General features: G+C 37.8%; 1 protein-coding gene across 1 annotated transcript; it reads right to left on the reverse strand.

Annotated features, from left to right (window-relative positions):
- Positions 1-1678: 1678 nt before the first annotated feature.
- Positions 1679-12019, reverse strand: LOC115263134 (uncharacterized). The gene is made up of 6 exons (XM_062848907.1): positions 11840-12019; positions 11609-11767; positions 11459-11546; positions 2158-2635; positions 1917-2097; positions 1679-1846 (listed from the first exon to the last, which is right to left on the reverse strand). Exons 1-6 carry the CDS (start codon positions 11955-11957, stop codon positions 1728-1730), a joined length of 1143 nt encoding a protein of 380 aa, XP_062704891.1. The 5' UTR covers positions 11958-12019; the 3' UTR covers positions 1679-1727.
- Between the last annotated feature and the right edge of the window lie 5571 nt (positions 12020-17590).

The raw sequence follows: 17590 nt of genomic DNA on the forward strand, positions 1-17590 counted from the left end.
AAGGCGAATTGCTCTCTCCTTGTAGAATTCTTCAAGTGCAGCATAAAACGATAATAAATTTGTCAGTGTTGTTGCTGATGCAGCTTTTATGTCGACAGAAAAGTTTGATGAATTAAATTGAAATTAAAAACACAATGAAAATGACACATTATTGTAATAGGGATTAATTTATTATTGGAAATATTTCCGTGGTGTAACAAAAATGCCAAATGCCAAGCAAAATTCATCGTATATATGTTGGAAGATACTTCCAAAAATTGCAACGGGCTTCCATTATAACGCACTAATAAAAATTTAAAAAAAATATTATTCCTGGTCATGCGAACATTGCTCATGAGTTTTCTCAACATGGCTTCCATTGAAATCTAGGCCGGTGGTCGGACCATTATCGATGGTTTTAATCAACATCACCATAAGATCGTCTTAAATTTCTTTCAACTCATGCCAGAGCTAAAAGCATAACTCAAGAATACTAGTATTTATAACGTTCTCAATGCAGCCTGGTTGGCCTCCATCAAGAACGTCTTAAATTTATTTCATCTTATGCAAGGGTAAGAAGTGTTACTCAAGAGTACTCAGGTTTATAACGTTCTTGATGTAGGTTTATGCAAACTTCGCCGAGAACGTCATAAATTATGTACGCCAAATTGTAAACAAACAATAAATTATCGCACCGCGGTGGATTTTGTGAATCTCGTCCGATGAATTTAATTATCAGCCCGGTACTATTACCAACCAGGCAGACCTTTTTCGATAACCGGCCTTGATGCGGTGCAGTGCATCATTCCTCCGATCAGCATTTCCAACAGGTAAGTAGTTGTTGATTTTAAAGATCGATGATTGGAACCCCGATGACACGGGAATCGACGTCCTGGATGACCATACCCACCTCATTTCGGATGCTGCAACCGGAGGAACTTGACACTGCACCGCGTCGTGGTTGGGTTTCCGGGTAGGTGTTCTTGATTGGCAGCAATAATGGAACGATGAGAATCAAAATCTGATGCTTGAGTTTTTTCTTGTATTTTTCATGTACAAAACTGTTCTCATGCGAGAACAGTTGCTCTTGATCAAGAACGGATGATTGAAGATAACTACAAGAACCTTATAAAACTGAAAATAAGTTCAACAGGTCTTGTTGTGTTTATGGTTTTATGAACTGAACCTCAAGTATTCTTGGAGGTGTTTTTAAAACCACATATTGACCAAGAATAGTTGTGCTCAGCTGATACTCCGATAAGATCAACTAGAATATGCAATGTTCCGATAAAACTATCATAAAAACAAATAAAACCAAATAGAATTAAGATTGTTACTTGGGATATGAGTTAATTACGAAGGTTCTCAGAATTTAATGAAATGTTTTCATTGTGTCTACGATGCTTCGCTCTTGAGTTATGATTTAAGGTCGTAGGTGGTGTCTGTGGAAAATGTTTGATTTCCACTGGAGTTTTCCGGAAAATTAGGAACCCCTATTTTTTCAATTTAGTTTTTGTTTATATATATGTGAACCCTATCTGTGAAAAATAAAAAAATCCCAAATGCGGGGATTTCATGAGACAATACTATAATTTCAGACAAACTGGTTTAGAAAATTGAAAAAAAAAAACATGATAAAAATCCTGGAGGAAAGAAGGGAGTGTGATATAAATTAAAACATATTTTATAAAAGCAAATGTCAATCACCGTACAAATTAAAACGTTTATTTATATTTACTTTTTATCTTTTACCCAACAGAGATCGGGCATGCATTTTGAGCGTATTGGAAGCTGAAACCTCTGTTTCCAACATCATTCGCTTCATCGGCATTGGTAATGTAGTACAAAACAAACGGAGCCGTGTTACCTAAAAAAAAATATGAAATCCTTGTTACTAAATATTCTTATCAAAACCTTACACACTAAGCAACACTCACTGGTAGTAGCTGCTATTCCCATTCCACAGAATCTATCGTTCGCTCCGGTTGTAGGATTTGGAATAATCAGATAATCCGTTGTGCAGTCAGCGCCTTGCATACCGCCTGCAGCGGTACCTACCATTGCTGTCGATGCAGGCACATCTCCCGTCAATGTAAACGCAAATAAATCTGTTGAAGGCTGTTGAACGAGTGTTTCAGTTATGTTGTGTTCCCAAATATAAAATCATCCGATACGTACCGGGGTATAGGTTATTGAACATTGTCCTGCGCCCGACCGAATGCAAATTCCGTAATTTAGGTTGGGCATTTGTCGAGTACCGACTATTGCTCCAGCTGTGGGATTCGCTGTAGATCCGTAGTTAAAGCTTTGCACAATTCCAGAGCTATCCAAGTAGTATTGCAGACATCCTGCAGGAGCTGCGTATGCACTGGTACACGAAATCAAGCTCAGCTGCAGATTCCACACTCGGTTGAACGACGTAGCCGCAGTGGTAGATACAGTGATAGAGATCGAACTTGTCCCACTGAATGCGACATAAACGTGCTGGCCGTTGTTATCACCGCATATGGTCGGTACTGGAGAACTGCCACCCGATATCTGGATGTTATCTACATTACACGTTCCATCGGTGCTTGGTTGCGAAAGTGTTAAAGCACTGAAATCGACTCTCAACTGGCAGATGGTATTGTCCGGTGGGACTACGGTATACGTGCAGCTGTTGAAAATAGGCGGATTAGTTACATTGATAAACTGAGAATATGCAAGCATATGTGATATATATGACAGTACAATGTGAAGATATATGGCCTATATCGTAGACATTGATGTTGGTTGCGAAAAATTAAATAAAACAGACATTTTTAGACAAGACCCAAGCAACATTTTCATTGCTGATTAGTTTTGCCTGATATCATTAGAGTTTTATTGCAGCAGTAACCAAAACTCACAATTTTACGACTATTATTATAAAACCATAGATGAAAGGTTTTATAGTATGCTTGAAGCCATCCATAAAATCAGAATTTAACCCGTTAACGCCCAAGATGACTCATAATTAAAATCTTCATAAAAATGTGTTACCAACAGTCAGGATCCAATAAAATAAACATGATATCACGAAAAAAAATTAAGGCTATGGTGTAGTTTAGGTGTAGAATTTTTCAATCTTAAAGTTTTTAAGAGATTATAAGTACTCAGAAAAAATAAGAAAATGATGACGTCATGGATTACTAGAAATATCTTCGTGGATCAAAAAGCTTATTTCTTCTCGTTCCTCTGTTTTTCTCTTCTCTTATTCTTCCACTCTCATTTGCAGTAACTCACGTTGTAGTAATATCTCCTGTAGAAATCCCTAAAGGCACAAAAGAAACCCCGTTCAGAATCCCTCATGGGATCCTTAAAGAAATCACAGAAGCGATCTTTGAAGTAATTTCAGCAGTAATCCCTGAAGAAATGCCGGCTAGAACATTTCGACACTGATTTTTCATTTGGGCCTAACAGACATTTTCGAGTTCTCTTCATCGATCCTCTCTTCGTGTAATCACAGAATGTGAATTGAGATTTCCAAAGATTTTTTGGGTTAAATGCGAAGAAGACGACTGCATGTTGCTATAGAAACAAAAAGAATAACGATTTTGTTTGTTTTGATCAAGTTATTAGCGAAAGAGAGAGTCGGCGAAGAGAAATCGATCAAGTCAGTTAGGCCCTTATGAAAAATCATTGTCGATTTGTCAGTTCAAGATGTTCTAAAGCAAACCCGAAAGAAATTCCTAAGGGACTCCCGGGAGGATTTCTAAAAGGAATTCTGAGAGTCACATCTGGTAGAATCCTGAGAGGAATCTCAACTGGAAGCTCCACTGAAAGAATCACAGAAGAAATCGTCTTGAAATCCTACTTCAAAAATGCATCAGAACTTCAGACGCACAAATCTCAAGAAGCAAGCTTCAAACAACAGTGCATTTTATTATTCTGTTCTTGCTCACTTGTAATAAGCTTAAAATAAGAAGCTCAGGTGCGCTGGTTTTGTTTACGAAGAGATTTGTGCTTTCGAAATCGTGAGTAGGTGCCAAAGTCGGCCATTGTGGCGGCTATTTTGGGATTCTAACAAGTCTGTCCTTAAACGCACATACTTCTCAAAACATTCTCTTTGTGTTGCTGTATTTTAAAATTTACGATAATAAGTTATGTTCATTAGTAATAGTACTTGTAGAAATGCATATTGATATAAAAAATAGTGAAATAATTTACCAATAACAATAGGATAAAACGTGGAAAGTGCGTTTAAACGTATTTTCCTCCAGAAATTATATCATTATTACCTGATAAAAATATAACGAAAAGAAACAAATTCTTGGTTACTCATGCGGATTATTACGTGAGTGTCTACCAAAACATATACCAATAACCCACAGATCACCTTCAAGTAGAGTTTACCGTTCAAAAATCAAGTGCGTTAAAACGAATTTGAACTACTGTATATTTGAAAGAATTACACTAGCATTCTTTTAATATACATACACGGAGAAAAATATAAAGTTATATCAATCATATTGTGGTCGCGAACAAGCATATTTGTTCACTGACTTTCATATAATCCCTTTTTGAGATTGTATCACGCAAAAAACCATAGGACGAAGCATAACAGAAGCTTGAAATTACCAAAATTGATGAACTGAGCAAGAAATATGGTTGACTCAATCATATTACGCTTTCATCAACAATATTTATGGTTGATGGTTTGACAGTTCATTTATTTGCATGGTATATCCAAGCATGTTTATGCTTAACTTAACCCTAAACCTGAGGCTTAAACGAACTATATCAGATGGTTGTTTTAAGCTGTTTCAAGCATACACAAAAAATGCTCAAATGAGGTTAAATTAAAGATAAACAATTCTATTATGATCGTAATTTAGTATAATGTGTTTTGATTGTAACATATTACACTAAATACCACTATTACAGGAACTTTAAATTAGCTTAAATTTTCCTTTTACATTCTTTATTTTTATTAATGTCTTTTCAACAACGCGGAAGTGCAGTCCATTCAGGACGTAGTAGTCAACCAGCGCTTGTGTCTGCTTGTGACTCATCAAGGGCGTCACGTCGTCCGTCACTGAGACCTTCGGTGGGGTAAACTCGTCGTGGTGTGACCGGCCGCTGGGCTGATGGATCAAACGACCGCTGGTAAGAGCAGACTGTCGTCGATTCTGAATTCTACCACGGTAGCCAGGTCATCCAGTTTCTCGGCTTGAACGACCGTTCGGGGGGAACCGTCCAAAAGGAATCTATTTTGGGTCATGTTTCTTTCGATTGTTAGAGTATGAACATTGTACAAGCTGCACCTGGAAAACACAACATGGACATCATGAGCTTGCGAACTCATGCACTCCATAACCGGAGGAATCCTTTCCTGAAGTTGAAATGGTGAATCCCGGAAAATTTATTCCAGCAGAATGCACTTTTTCTGTTCGCAGAGGCAGCCAGTAAAAGATTTATCGTAAAAAAAGTTGTTACAATAAAACGACAGTATTGCCATCGTCACTTTGAACTACCGCCGACTTGATGAACAATGACTGAGTAGACAGCATGCAGGAGGCTGGGTCAACATGGGTTCAAATAATGACACTTATGTTTGGTTTAAGCATTTCTGGAGCTCGATTTGAAAAGGTCGTATGTGCTTTTGTCGATATAAAATTCGATCAGTTTATTTTAGTTATTGTAGCAATAAGGAAGATATTTTTGAGGCTTTTAATGACGGAACGAAACGCTTATTTTGTGAGGATTCTGCTGTATGTATCAACTTTGTTCAATTTCAACGGTTTTCGCTACAATAAGCGAATCCAACTGATCGAATTTTTAATCGACAAAAGCACATACGACCTATTCAAATCGAGCTCCAGATTTGATGGTTGGTGTTCAATGATGTTGATTTCAATGGAACATATGCTTGATGTAGACATCAAATCATTATGAATCAACCATATGAAGCAATTATGCCAAGAATATCTTAGAAGCTTAAGAGAACTATGGAAAAAGTTATTTCAAGCAGACAACTTTTCTGTCCGTGTAATAGAATTCTTTGAAAGAATACCAGGAGGAATCTGTGAGGTTACTCCAGCAGGACTTCCTGAAGAAAAAAAATGTAGAAATGTAGGCTAGAAATTCTCAAAGAATCCTTTCAAGATTTTCTAAATCGGGGATTTCTTTATTCCTGGAGAAGTCCCGTAAAGAATACCTGATGGCATCCTTAGAGGAATCGTGGCAGGAATCTCGGATGGAAGCTCAGCAGGAATCCCTGAAAGAACCATAGAAGAAATCCCGGAAGGAATCAGTAAATAAATCCATGAAAAAACTCTGGAAGAATTTTTGAAGGAATCCCATCAGAATTTCCGGCACGAATACCTAAAAAATCAAAGGTCGCCTGAAGAAATTGGCAGAAATCTTTATTCTTTCATATTCTTTTTCGAGAGAAATCCCTAATGGAATGACAGCAGTAATTCCGCAAACATTCTTTGAAGGAGTTCAATCCCTGAAGAAATGCCGAAACTAAAACATTCCTTCAGAAATCTCTGAAAAGAAGGAAGGAATCTCCACAGCAATTCCGGAAGGTGCATCTGAAAGAATCTCGGGAGAAATCCTGGGAAGATTACACTAGTTTACAGCATTTTTGAACTCGGTAAGCTGATGATCATTTTTGGTGTAGAATCATGCCCTGAGTTCGAAAATGCTAAAGAAAAAATATACAGTAGAGCGAAATTTTTTTCGACTTTCCATACAAGATTGATGATTTGAAATCGATTTTTGATCTATTTTTAAGCAAAGTCGCTCACTTCACACATCTTATTTTCCGTAATCAATGCTCCGATTGAGCTGATTTTTTTACTGTAACTCGCCCACATATGGTATGTCAAATAAACGTTGAGAAAGAATTATTAAATTGTTTTTTTCTTATTGAAAAAAAAAAAATATATTTCTTCATATATTTTTGAAAATTTTGCTAAAATTTAAGGAGATCGTCCCCAAAACTCGCCAATATCTTGAATTTCATCCATCTGACACAAAACCTGCATTCAGATGATCGAATGGTATTATATTCAGCTTTTAATTTATGGAAAAAGATGTGAAATTGGTTGAACAAAACGCAAGACATTTGAATTGTAGTAAATTTCATATTTTAAAAGTTGTAAAACTCGATATTGAGGAGTTTTAGCTGAAAACTGTTCTACTCAAAATTTTTGAAGGTCGGTTTCGAAATTAGCGCTAAATTGTGTTTCAAAAATTTTGATCGTTGACAGAAGTTCAAGACTATCGTTTTGTTTTGTAAACTAGTGTTATCGAGAGGGATGCCTGAAGCAATCCCGGAAAAAATTCTGAAGGTATCTCGAGAAAAGCTCATCTTATCTAATACTTTCCGTTTTACCGACCACCTATTTAACCGTCTTTTTTACCATCTTTATCCGATCCACAGAGAAACAGACGTCACATTCCCTCGCATCCCATCGATCACCTTTTTAACTATTGATTCAAATTTGCGGTAGTTGGTCAATTGGGTTTTTAAATTAAGAAAAATTCAATGATTTTTTTTATTTTTAAACAAAAAAACACCTTTTTCTTAGCCGCAATGATTTTTTTCAGATTTTTAGAACTTTATGTTGGTACCTAAAATCAATTTCAAAGAGATTGTTTGAAATCACCTTTTGACAGCTGGGCAACTGCTTGTTGAGATAATTCTATATTCTGAATCTGCATGCCAAACTGAACCGAAATAGAAATTTTCATCAATTTTGGTGCCGGGAACTTATTTAAAAAACAATTTGAAATTTATATGGGAGCGATTTGTCAAATCACCCCTCGTCGCATTTTGTACTGAGCGGAGCTGTCAAGCAGTTGCCCAGCTGTCAAAAGGTGATTTCAAAAAGTCTCTTTGAAATTGATTTTAAGTACCAAAAAAAAGTTCTAAAAATCTGAAAAAAAAAATCATAGCAGCTCAGAAAAAGGTGCTCTTTCGTTTAAAAATTAAAAATCATTGATTTTTTCTTAATTTAAAAACCCAATTGACTACTCACTGCGCTGGCATCGTTGTTGCTCCTGCTTGACATTTGCTTTGCTCACTACCGCCACCTATTGATAGCCCGGCCAAACACGTACGGGCGATTACATTTCCGTGACGATGTTTTTAATGATATTTATTCTGTGTCACGTCTGTTTCTCTGTGCCCGATCGAAAGATACCCATATTGCATGGTATCATAGCTCAAACTACCATTCCGTGGTTGCCATCTTGTATTATGGTCCACCATCTTGGATTTTAATATGGCGTCAAATATAGATTTATAATTATCAACACATATCCGCCTAGCGTCTTATTTATACACCGAGAAAAATTTCTACTCAATGACTGAGTTGGTCTTATTCAGAAATTGAAAAATCCTTTGTTTTCTTACTCAGTTTCGGCTAAAAGTGGGACAACCCATTGGCAATGGGTTGTCCCACTTTTAACGGAAGCTGAGTAAGAAAACAAAGGATTTTTCGATTTCTGAGTAAGACCAACTCAGCCATTGAGTAGATTTTTTTTTCGGTGCATAAATAAGACGCTGGGCGGATATGTGTTGATAATTATAATTACCCCAAATTATTCCCCGGTGAAACATCAAGAAATCCTTTTGCATTTTTGCATACAGGCACAGAGGCACAAAACTGACGGCACAAAAGCATCGAACAAAGCTGCACTTGTTTATCCTGGCTTTGCTCACTTTCAAATCGAGCGCGTTTATTTACGAATTTTTAAGATTGGTGCTTTTGAAAACGGGAGTAGGGATCCAAGTCGATGATTGTGGCAACCATATTTGTATTCTCTGAATTTTCTCCTTAGCCTATGCACGAAGGTACATACATATATTGAAGAAAGTGACTTAGCAGACCTGCCCAACCCCAGGATAATTGAAGCATGCGTACTTTTATTTATTTATTTTTTTGAGAAATGGGGTTGTGTTTCATGAAATTTATTTCTACTGTTTCAAGGATGTGATTTATGGCAGAGTTCCTGTATCAAAATTCATGTATTTGTTGGAGCAATCGCAAATGATTTTTTGGAGAAAAATCTTGTAAAAGTGGATTATAAATTCATCCATATTCGTCAAAACTTAGTAAGGCATGTGCAAATCAAGACCAACAATTGAAAAGGCCGCATCAACATTGCTTAAACAAACACGTTTCTGTCGACATAGAGCCTTCTGGAATCCACCCACGCATCGCATCACCATTTACAGAAAGCTTGATGTTTGCGCTTTCTGTTAGTGGTGGTGAGGTGTGTGGGTGGAGTTCAGAAGGCCCAAACAACAAGTTTGTTTACAAAATGATGATGCGGCCCTTTCAATTGTTGGTACTGAAATATTTAATTTATTTTTTGTCAACCCAAGGGGGAGGGGCCTTCAAGAATCCCAAAATATTGAAGGGGCGAAAGAAACATGGTGGCCCATGATTTCAATTTCAGTAGAAAAAACGTTTTCCAGCAATAATATTTCAATAGTTGAAAATATTTGTTTCAATAAAGGGTATAATTTTTAATTTTTCAATAGATTTTTTTTTCTTATTTATTTTTTTGTTCCTTGTTTATTTTTGTCCCCCGCCCCTCGTACAGTAGACGTTCGGTCGGTGCAAACGGTTTAACTGCAATGATTTTTAACTGCAAGTCCGGTAAGTGCAACAAATTTGCAGTTATCGCACCGCTATCCGTCAAAACGGTGCGCCAGGTTAGCCCAAATGAACAATCGAATGAATTTTTCGTTCATTTAACGTCAATTGATGGGTTGTTGACGCCCATCTGACGTTGCAGTTATCGAATTTTGTTCGCTAACTGAAACGTAAACATGTTGCAGTTATCGAACGTCTACTGTACCCGATAAGGGGTCTCGGACATAAAAGAAAAATAATATTTCGATCGGCCTAAGAAATGTTTGTCGACAACATCATAAAGTTTCCATAATCTGTCACCATTATGGATTGGTGATGTAAACGAACAAAAATTTACACCAGAAGTGCGGAAATTGAAAAAAGTCGCAATCTTTTATCGTTTCATGAAAATTCGTGGCATTTTCCTAAAACCGTTTAGAACTACAATTTGTACAACTTTACCGAAAACGTTAAGCATCTTTCTGCATTTTATATAAAATGTCAAGGCTCAGAAGATCAAGGCTATTTTGTGCCCAACTATGTAACCAATGATGTATTAGTATAGCCTAGGATATCCTGAAAAACTTTTTAGAAGACTGCAGAGCGATTACAATAACCAATCATGCTGTTTCGGCAAGGAGCGCCAACGCTATTACTTTGTTTCGTAACAAGCATCACATCTCAAGTATCATTTTTTAGTCAAATGGTAGACTACACACTACGAAATAATCAAAATTACTCGTGACGTAAATTTATTACACAGAACGTAAACAATTCAATGACGTAAATTTACAGGTCATCTGACTTAATAATACGTCATTATTGTAAAATTGAGTTCCATGTGACGTAAACAGTTTGTGAATCATACATCTTTACGTTTCATATGACTTAATATTCAGTTAAATGTGACAGGAAATTACGTCACTTGTGCGTTTAAATTTATGTCACATGTGCTGCTTGAATACGTGCATCCAGAGTGACGGAAATTTACATGATTTTTTCTAAGTGTGTAGAAAAAGTGCATACAACCCTAATAAAACCAAAATTAAAGGTATTAGGTTTTATGACGGTTCTCAGAACCTATTTATTAAGACTAATTGGTAATCAAAATGTTACTTGGGATATAACGGATTGCAACTGTTCATGAGAAAATAAATGCTCTGTCTAATTTAGCAACTTTTATGAAAAAGTAACTAAAGGCGAAGCTGTAAGCATTTCCTCACATTTTGGTTTTTGATTTTTTTATTATATAACGAAGCAATATTTTCAAAACCGGTTTTCGTACACAGTTAGAAGAAGGATCAAGGTATCTCCTGATTTTTTATCAGGTAGAAATTTTTTTTCAGTATTCAGGAAACCATTTTTGAATAAAATTTCAAATATATGGTTTTTGAAAAATTGGTAAAAGTTTTACACCTGAAAAAATGCCAGGAGATAGCTCGATCCTTCCTGCAACTGTGTATTTAATAAAAAATCTGTAAACTTGAAAATCAGAGAAAAATGGTTTGGCTATTAGAAACCATGCACCGAGAAAATTTTCTACTCAGTAACTGAGTTGGTCTTACCCAGAAAACGAAAAATCCTTTGTTTTCTCACTCAGTTTCAGCTAAAAGTGGGACAACCCATTGCCAATGGGTTGTCCCACTTTTAACGGAAGCTGAGTAAGAAAACAACGGATTTTTCGATTTCTGAGTAGGACCAACTCAGTTACTGAGTAGAAATTTTTCTCTGTGTGTTAAAATTTGAATTTTATATCTCAACACTTAGAATTTAGTTCTCGTTCCTTGCAGAAAAATCATAGACTGTAACGGGAATCGATCTTACATCCCGCAGACTTATTTCCATACAGCACCGACTTTACTCACCTTCCGCCACCATTGTAAGGCGTAGGATAACCCACATTTTGGAAATATGTTATATTGTTTGATCCAGATCCACCACACGTGCTAATGTCTAAAATACAATAAATGCACAAGTCAGGACATTAAAACTCCTCTGGCTTGACTACAACTTACAAACGCAACACACAGCCTGTGTGGTGAGAGTGCTGCAACGTCCGGATGCGATTCCTCCATTTGCAGCACATTCGCCTCGAATTTGACATGTTCCCGATAAACCGTCAAGTCCGGTACAGATCGTGTTCGGGATTCGTCCGAGCGCGTAGAATGGGAACTCTAGGGAACCAAAAACAGCATATTTAGTTCACTTTTTAAGATAGCACTGTTCAATCCTGGAATGACGATTACCTCTCCGCCGACGAACGTTGATTGAGGATTGATTTGAGACACTTTCACTTCCTGAACTGGAACACGAGATAGCACCCAGAACTCCAAATAGGATCGCAATCCATAAAAGATGATCCATCTCCTCGGCTGGGCTGTACTATTAATGATTCGAATCTAGTCCAGTCGAATCAAGTCCACGTCTAGTATGGATGAGACAATCCCGCATGTGGAGAAAGTATCAAGATAACAACTCCGTGATAATTAGGAAAGGAAAACCGTTGTTTAGAGCTAATTCTGTCAATTTTTATTCATGCGTTGATTCAAAAAAAAGCACCACGCATTGGAAGCTTGTGTTGTGTAGCACAATTCAAAGATTCAAAGGTTATTGATTCATTCGCGAGGATGTACTCAGGAAAAAGTTTTCTCGTTTCTCTTGTAAACTGGTGATAACTCGTATCATTTGGAGATTTGAGGTTTCCTACATACTTACGTTCAGGCCTAAGCACCCATGGTGGTGCAGATGGTTGAATTGAATTGGGCGAATGCTCGCCATTGCCTTAACCTGGGGCCAGGCCAAAATTCTATCGACTTCCCTTAATACGTATTTCTTTTTTGAGGCAATGAGCCTCTGGGCCTGCGTATGCTGCGTTGTCCTGCTAGGCTCCTACCCGGCACTGGCAGACGTATTTCATCTCCGGCCTTTTGGAGTGTGTCGCCGACTCACCACCATTTAATCTTTCAGGACGCGCGCTTATTCGATCCTAAAACTGTACCGCACTTGCTTTGTATACAACAAGCAAGGTTTTGTATTTTTACAACGGCACGCGTCCTGAAGGGTTAAGTACTTGATTTTCTGTTGATATCAATTTCTGATGACACCGTCATTGGAGCTCAATGTTAGAGATCCTGTTGTGAGGCTACCAGGTCCGAATTACAAACCGCAGCTATCGGTTGATGAAAACCTGCAGGTTCTGTGCGATCTCTGCTGATTCGCACTACGTTTCGCTTGCATACAACAACACAGATTTCATATTTAAGTTAAAAATTCGGAATTTGGTTAATATTACTTAAACTCGTGATAGGAGACCTTGTTATTTTGATCCGTAAACATACCTATCGACCATGGTCATTTGGCTACAAAAATATTGGAAGCTTTCATCATTCTTCACTGTTGCTCAGCTCAGCTACTGTAAACCAAGAAGAGTTTACCGTGTTTACATCCAACGATTTGGTCTTTTTGACCTTGATGGTAGATCTGGTAATGGGCTGCAACAGCAAACCACTTTTTTTTTTTCATCTATCGAACCTACCAGGATTTCGTCGATTATGGTGAGGAACAGGTATACCATTGGCGTAACTAGAGGGGGGCCTGGGGGCAATCCGTGATAAAGATTATGAACGGGTTACTAAAATTTTTGAACTTATCGTTGAATAAATTTTTGTAAAAATCCAGAGAGAAATTTCGGAAGAAATCATTACAGGAATTCTCGGAGCAAAACCTGCAGGAATCCCTGGAGAAATTTCTGAAAGTATACCTGGAGGAATTCCTGGATGAATTCCTGGAGGAATTCATGGAGGAATCCAAAGAGCAATTATGCAAGAATTTCAGGAAGAAAAATCTGAAGAATCCGCATCAGAAATCCCTGTAGAAATTACTAGAAAAAATTTAGATGAATCCTTGGAGGAATTTCTGGACGCATTCCTGGAGGAATCTCTGGAGGAATTCTTCGAGAAAGCACAGGAGCAATTCCTAGATGTATTTCTGGAGGAAATCCTGGACAACCTTCTGGACAAATTTCATGCGGAATCCCTGAAGAAGTTCCTGGACTAATGCCTGGAGCATTAGGGGATTTTTTTTATTATCGTACAAATTGGTACGAAATCCTGGAGAATTTTCTGGACAAATTCCTGGCGGAATCCCTGGAGAAGTTCATGGAGAAATTTCTGAAGGAGGCATCCCTGGAGAAGTTCCTGGAGTAAAGCCTGAAGCATTAGAGAAATTCCTGATGAAATTCCAAGATAAATTTCTAAAAGAATTCCCAGAGGAATTTCTGGAGGAATTCCAGGAGGAATTCCAGGAGGAATTCCATGAGGAATTCTTGGAGGAATTCTTGGAGGAATTTCTGGAAGAATTATTGGAGGAATTTCACGGAAGAATCCTTAGAGGAATCCCTGAAGGAATTTCTGATATATTCCTGGAGTAATTCCTGGTGGAATTTCTGGAGGAATCCGTGAAATAACTCCTGGACGGATTTCTAGAGGAATCTCTCTCTTCTTGGCGTAACGTCCTCATTGGGACAAAGCCTGCATCTCAGCTGAGTGTTCTATGAGCACTTCCACAGTTATTAACTGAGAGCTTCCTCTGCCAATGACCATTTTGCATGTGTATATCGTGTGGCAGGCACGAAGATACTCTATGCCCAAGGAAGTCAAGGAAATTTCCTTTACGAAAAGATCCTGGACCGACCGGGAATCGAACCCGTCACCCTCAGTATGGTCATGCTGAATACCCGTGCGTTTACCGCCTCGGCTATATGGGCCCTTTCTAGAGGAATCCCTGGAGTTGAAATTCATGGATTAATTCTTGGAGGAAACCTGCAAGAATTTCCGGAGGAATCCCTTGGAAAAATTCCCATAAAATTTCCTAAAGAATCTCCTGAAAGAATATCTGAATTAATCTCTGAAGTATTTCCTGCAGAAATTCTTGAATGAATGCTGTAGGAATTTCCGAAGAAATTCCTGGAGGGATTCCTGGATCAATTTCTGAAGAAATTCCTGTAGGTATTTCTGAAGAAATATCTGGGGTAGATCTTCGTGGAATTCCTGGAGGAGTCCCTGAAGAAATGCCTGGATGAAATCCTGGAAGAATACCTGGAATAATTCCTGGATAAATTCACAGAGAAATTTCTAGGGGAATTTCTGAAGGAATCATTGGAGGATTTCCTAGAGAATTCCCGAAGAAATCCTTTAAAGAAGTCCTAGAGGAATCTCTGGAGGAATTCATACAGGAACCCCTGGAGAAATTCTTGGAATAATTCCTGGAAAAAACTCTGGGGGAATTTCTTAAGAAGCCCCTGGAGAAGTTCCTGGAGAAATTGCGGTAGTAATTTCTGAAGGCATTCCTTTAGGAGGACTTTCTGAAGGAATTTCTTGGGCATTTCTGAAGAAACCTCTTAAGGAATTCCTGGAAAAATTCTTAGAGGAATTTCTACAGAAATTCTTGGAAGAATCCATGGGTGAATTCTTGGAAAGAACCCCGAAGGAATCCCTGAAACAAATTTCTGGAGGAACCTCAAAGGGCATTCCTGGAGGAACTTCCGGACAACTTCCATGCGGAATCCCAGGAGGAATTCCTGGAGAAATCTTTATAGGAAATCTTGGGGAAATTCCATGACTCTATTCATGGAAGAATTCCAGGAGGAATCCCTAAATCAATTCTTTGAAAAATCCTTCAATGAATTCCTGGAAGAATCTGTAGAGGAATTCTGGAAGGAATCCATGGAGAAATTTCTGAAGAAATTCCTAGAGGAATTCTGAGAGAAATTTCTGGTGGAGTTCCAGAAGAAATTTGAAAAGGCATTTCTGGAGGAATTCCAGGAGCAATTTCAGAAGGAATTTCTGGAAGAATTACTGGAGGAAGTATCGGTGGAATTTCTGGAGGAATCCATGAAATAATTCCTGGAGGAATGTGTAGAGGGAACCGAGGATAAGAAATTCTTGGATTAATTCTTGGAGGAAACCCTGGAAGGATTTCTGGAGGAATTCCTGGAAGAATTCCTGAAGCAATTGCTGTACGAATTCATTCCTGCATTCCTGAACAATTCCTGAACAAATTCCCGGAGGTATTCCTGAAGAAATATCTGGGGTAATTCCGGTGAAATTCGTGATAGATGAATTCCTGGAAGAATGCCAGGGCAATACCTGGAATAATACTTGAATGAATTTCGGAAAGAATTTTTGGGGAAATTTTTAAAAGAATTCCTTGAGGATTTCCTGGAGGATTCCTGAAGTTTAGTAGGAATATGCCTGGATAAAAAAAATTGAAGAAATCAATGTCTGCAGTAATTGTTGAAGGAATACTAGGATCCCTAAAGGTTTTTTTGATAATCTCTAAGTAAAATTTTCTAAAAGATTTCTGGAATACATTCCTGCAGAAATACTTCGAATCATTCCAGATGTAATTATTGAAGCAATCTCTAGTGGAATTCTGGAAGCATATATGGAGAAATCCCTGTAGAAATCTCTGAATACCTGCAGAAATACCTTAAAGGATCTCTGGAGAAATTCCTAAAGGAAACCTCGAAAAACGCACTGGAACAATTGCTGGAGGAACCTCTAAAGATATCCCAGGACAAATCCCCGAAAAAATGTCTAGTGGAATCCCTAGATGAATTTTTGATTGAATTTCTGGAAGAAGCCATGATGGAATCACTGAAGCAAGCTATGGAAAAAAATCTTGGAGGAATTGTTCGTACTCATATAGTTTACGAAACTATGAACAAATCTAAAACAGTCATTTTGATTACTCAAAACTACAATACCAATTTGCATATTCACATATAAGGCGTCCATCCCGCTTAAAATTCATCTCAAGTCAGGCCCCCCCCTGGGCCCCCTCCAGGAAAAAAAATCCTGGTTACTCCAATAAGGTATACATGCTTGTATCACTTCCGGGATGACCCAAATAGGTTCGGACAAGCCTATGTGAAAATACCCTGTAGAGTAAAAGAACTAGACTTCGCCACTTGGTAACTCTCGCTGGTACCTTCCCACTATTTACACCATGTCTTCAAAAATATTTAAGGTGGCGATTTTCTGAAAGTCCCCCCCAAAAAAGTAAGAAAAATGCATTTGGTTAATCAATTTGATGGACCCCCCGTTAGTTAGAGCCACAACCATTTTTGCGGACCCCTTGATTTTGATCAATTGTTGGCTCATTTTAACCGTTATAACTCAAAAGTTTCTCCAAAAACCACCTAATAACAAAATGTTATTGAAAAGAAGAAATATAGGGCTACTATTTACAGTTATAAAAAGTTGGGTCGGCCATATTGATTTTGGCCGCCATCTTGGATTTTTATACCAAAATTGTTTTTTCACCATGTTGGCAACCGCCGATTTTCAAAATTTGTGCGTCAATCGAAAGCGGGGACATTTTTACACAACACATCAAAAATTTAGAGATGTATCTTTTTCCTATTAAAAGTTATCTGCACTTTTTGTAAATCATGACACTTTAGCGCACTGGGCCAGGTGCCGGTTGTTTACATAAATGCAGCGTTATTTCACAGTGTTTACGAACATTAATTTAAAATCTGAATCCACTAATGAAAAGTTGAAAGTTTCAGCTTTTCAAAACACCAAAAAAGTTTAAAAAGCAATGTCCGGATCATTGAAAAACAGTTAAAAACGGGAACGAACCTCCAATTTTCCCTAATTTGGCTGCAGTTACCGTTGTGTAGGGGAACAAAGCCCAAAATGCCAAGATGGGGTAAAATAGCCCAACTCATAAAATCATTCCTGAATGGGACTTGATCATTGCTATAGGTAAATGGTGTCAAGATATGTTTGCATCAAACATTCTTCCAGAAGCTAGGCCACCAAACCCACGAAAAATCCTTTGATTTCCCAGTGAAAATTGGCAACTTCCGGTTTTTCGTGCTTGCAATTAAGGTTTTCTGGTGATTTTATTACCAGCCAAGTGTTTCCAACAAGATTGAGGCACACATGGAGACGCATGGTTGTTGATGTCTGAGCTTTCCATGTTAGGGG

Source organism: Aedes albopictus, chromosome 2, assembly GCF_035046485.1.
Source record: "Aedes albopictus strain Foshan chromosome 2, AalbF5, whole genome shotgun sequence".
Taxonomy (NCBI): Eukaryota; Metazoa; Arthropoda; class Insecta; order Diptera; family Culicidae; genus Aedes; species Aedes albopictus.

Excerpts from the sequence above, each read along its gene's own strand:
- LOC115263134 (XM_062848907.1), bottom strand. The coding sequence starts at position 11,957 with ATGGATCATCTTTTATGGATTGCGATCCTATTTGGAGTTCTGGGTGCT. Across the intron at positions 11,768-11,839 it reads CAACGTTCGTCGGCGGAGAG|AGTTCCCATTCTACGCGCTC; the intron begins GTAATCGTCATT and ends TTGGTTCCCTAG. Across the intron at positions 2,098-2,157 it reads GTTCAATAACCTATACCCCG|CCTTCAACAGATTTATTTGC; the intron begins GTACGTATCGGA and ends CTCGTTCAACAG.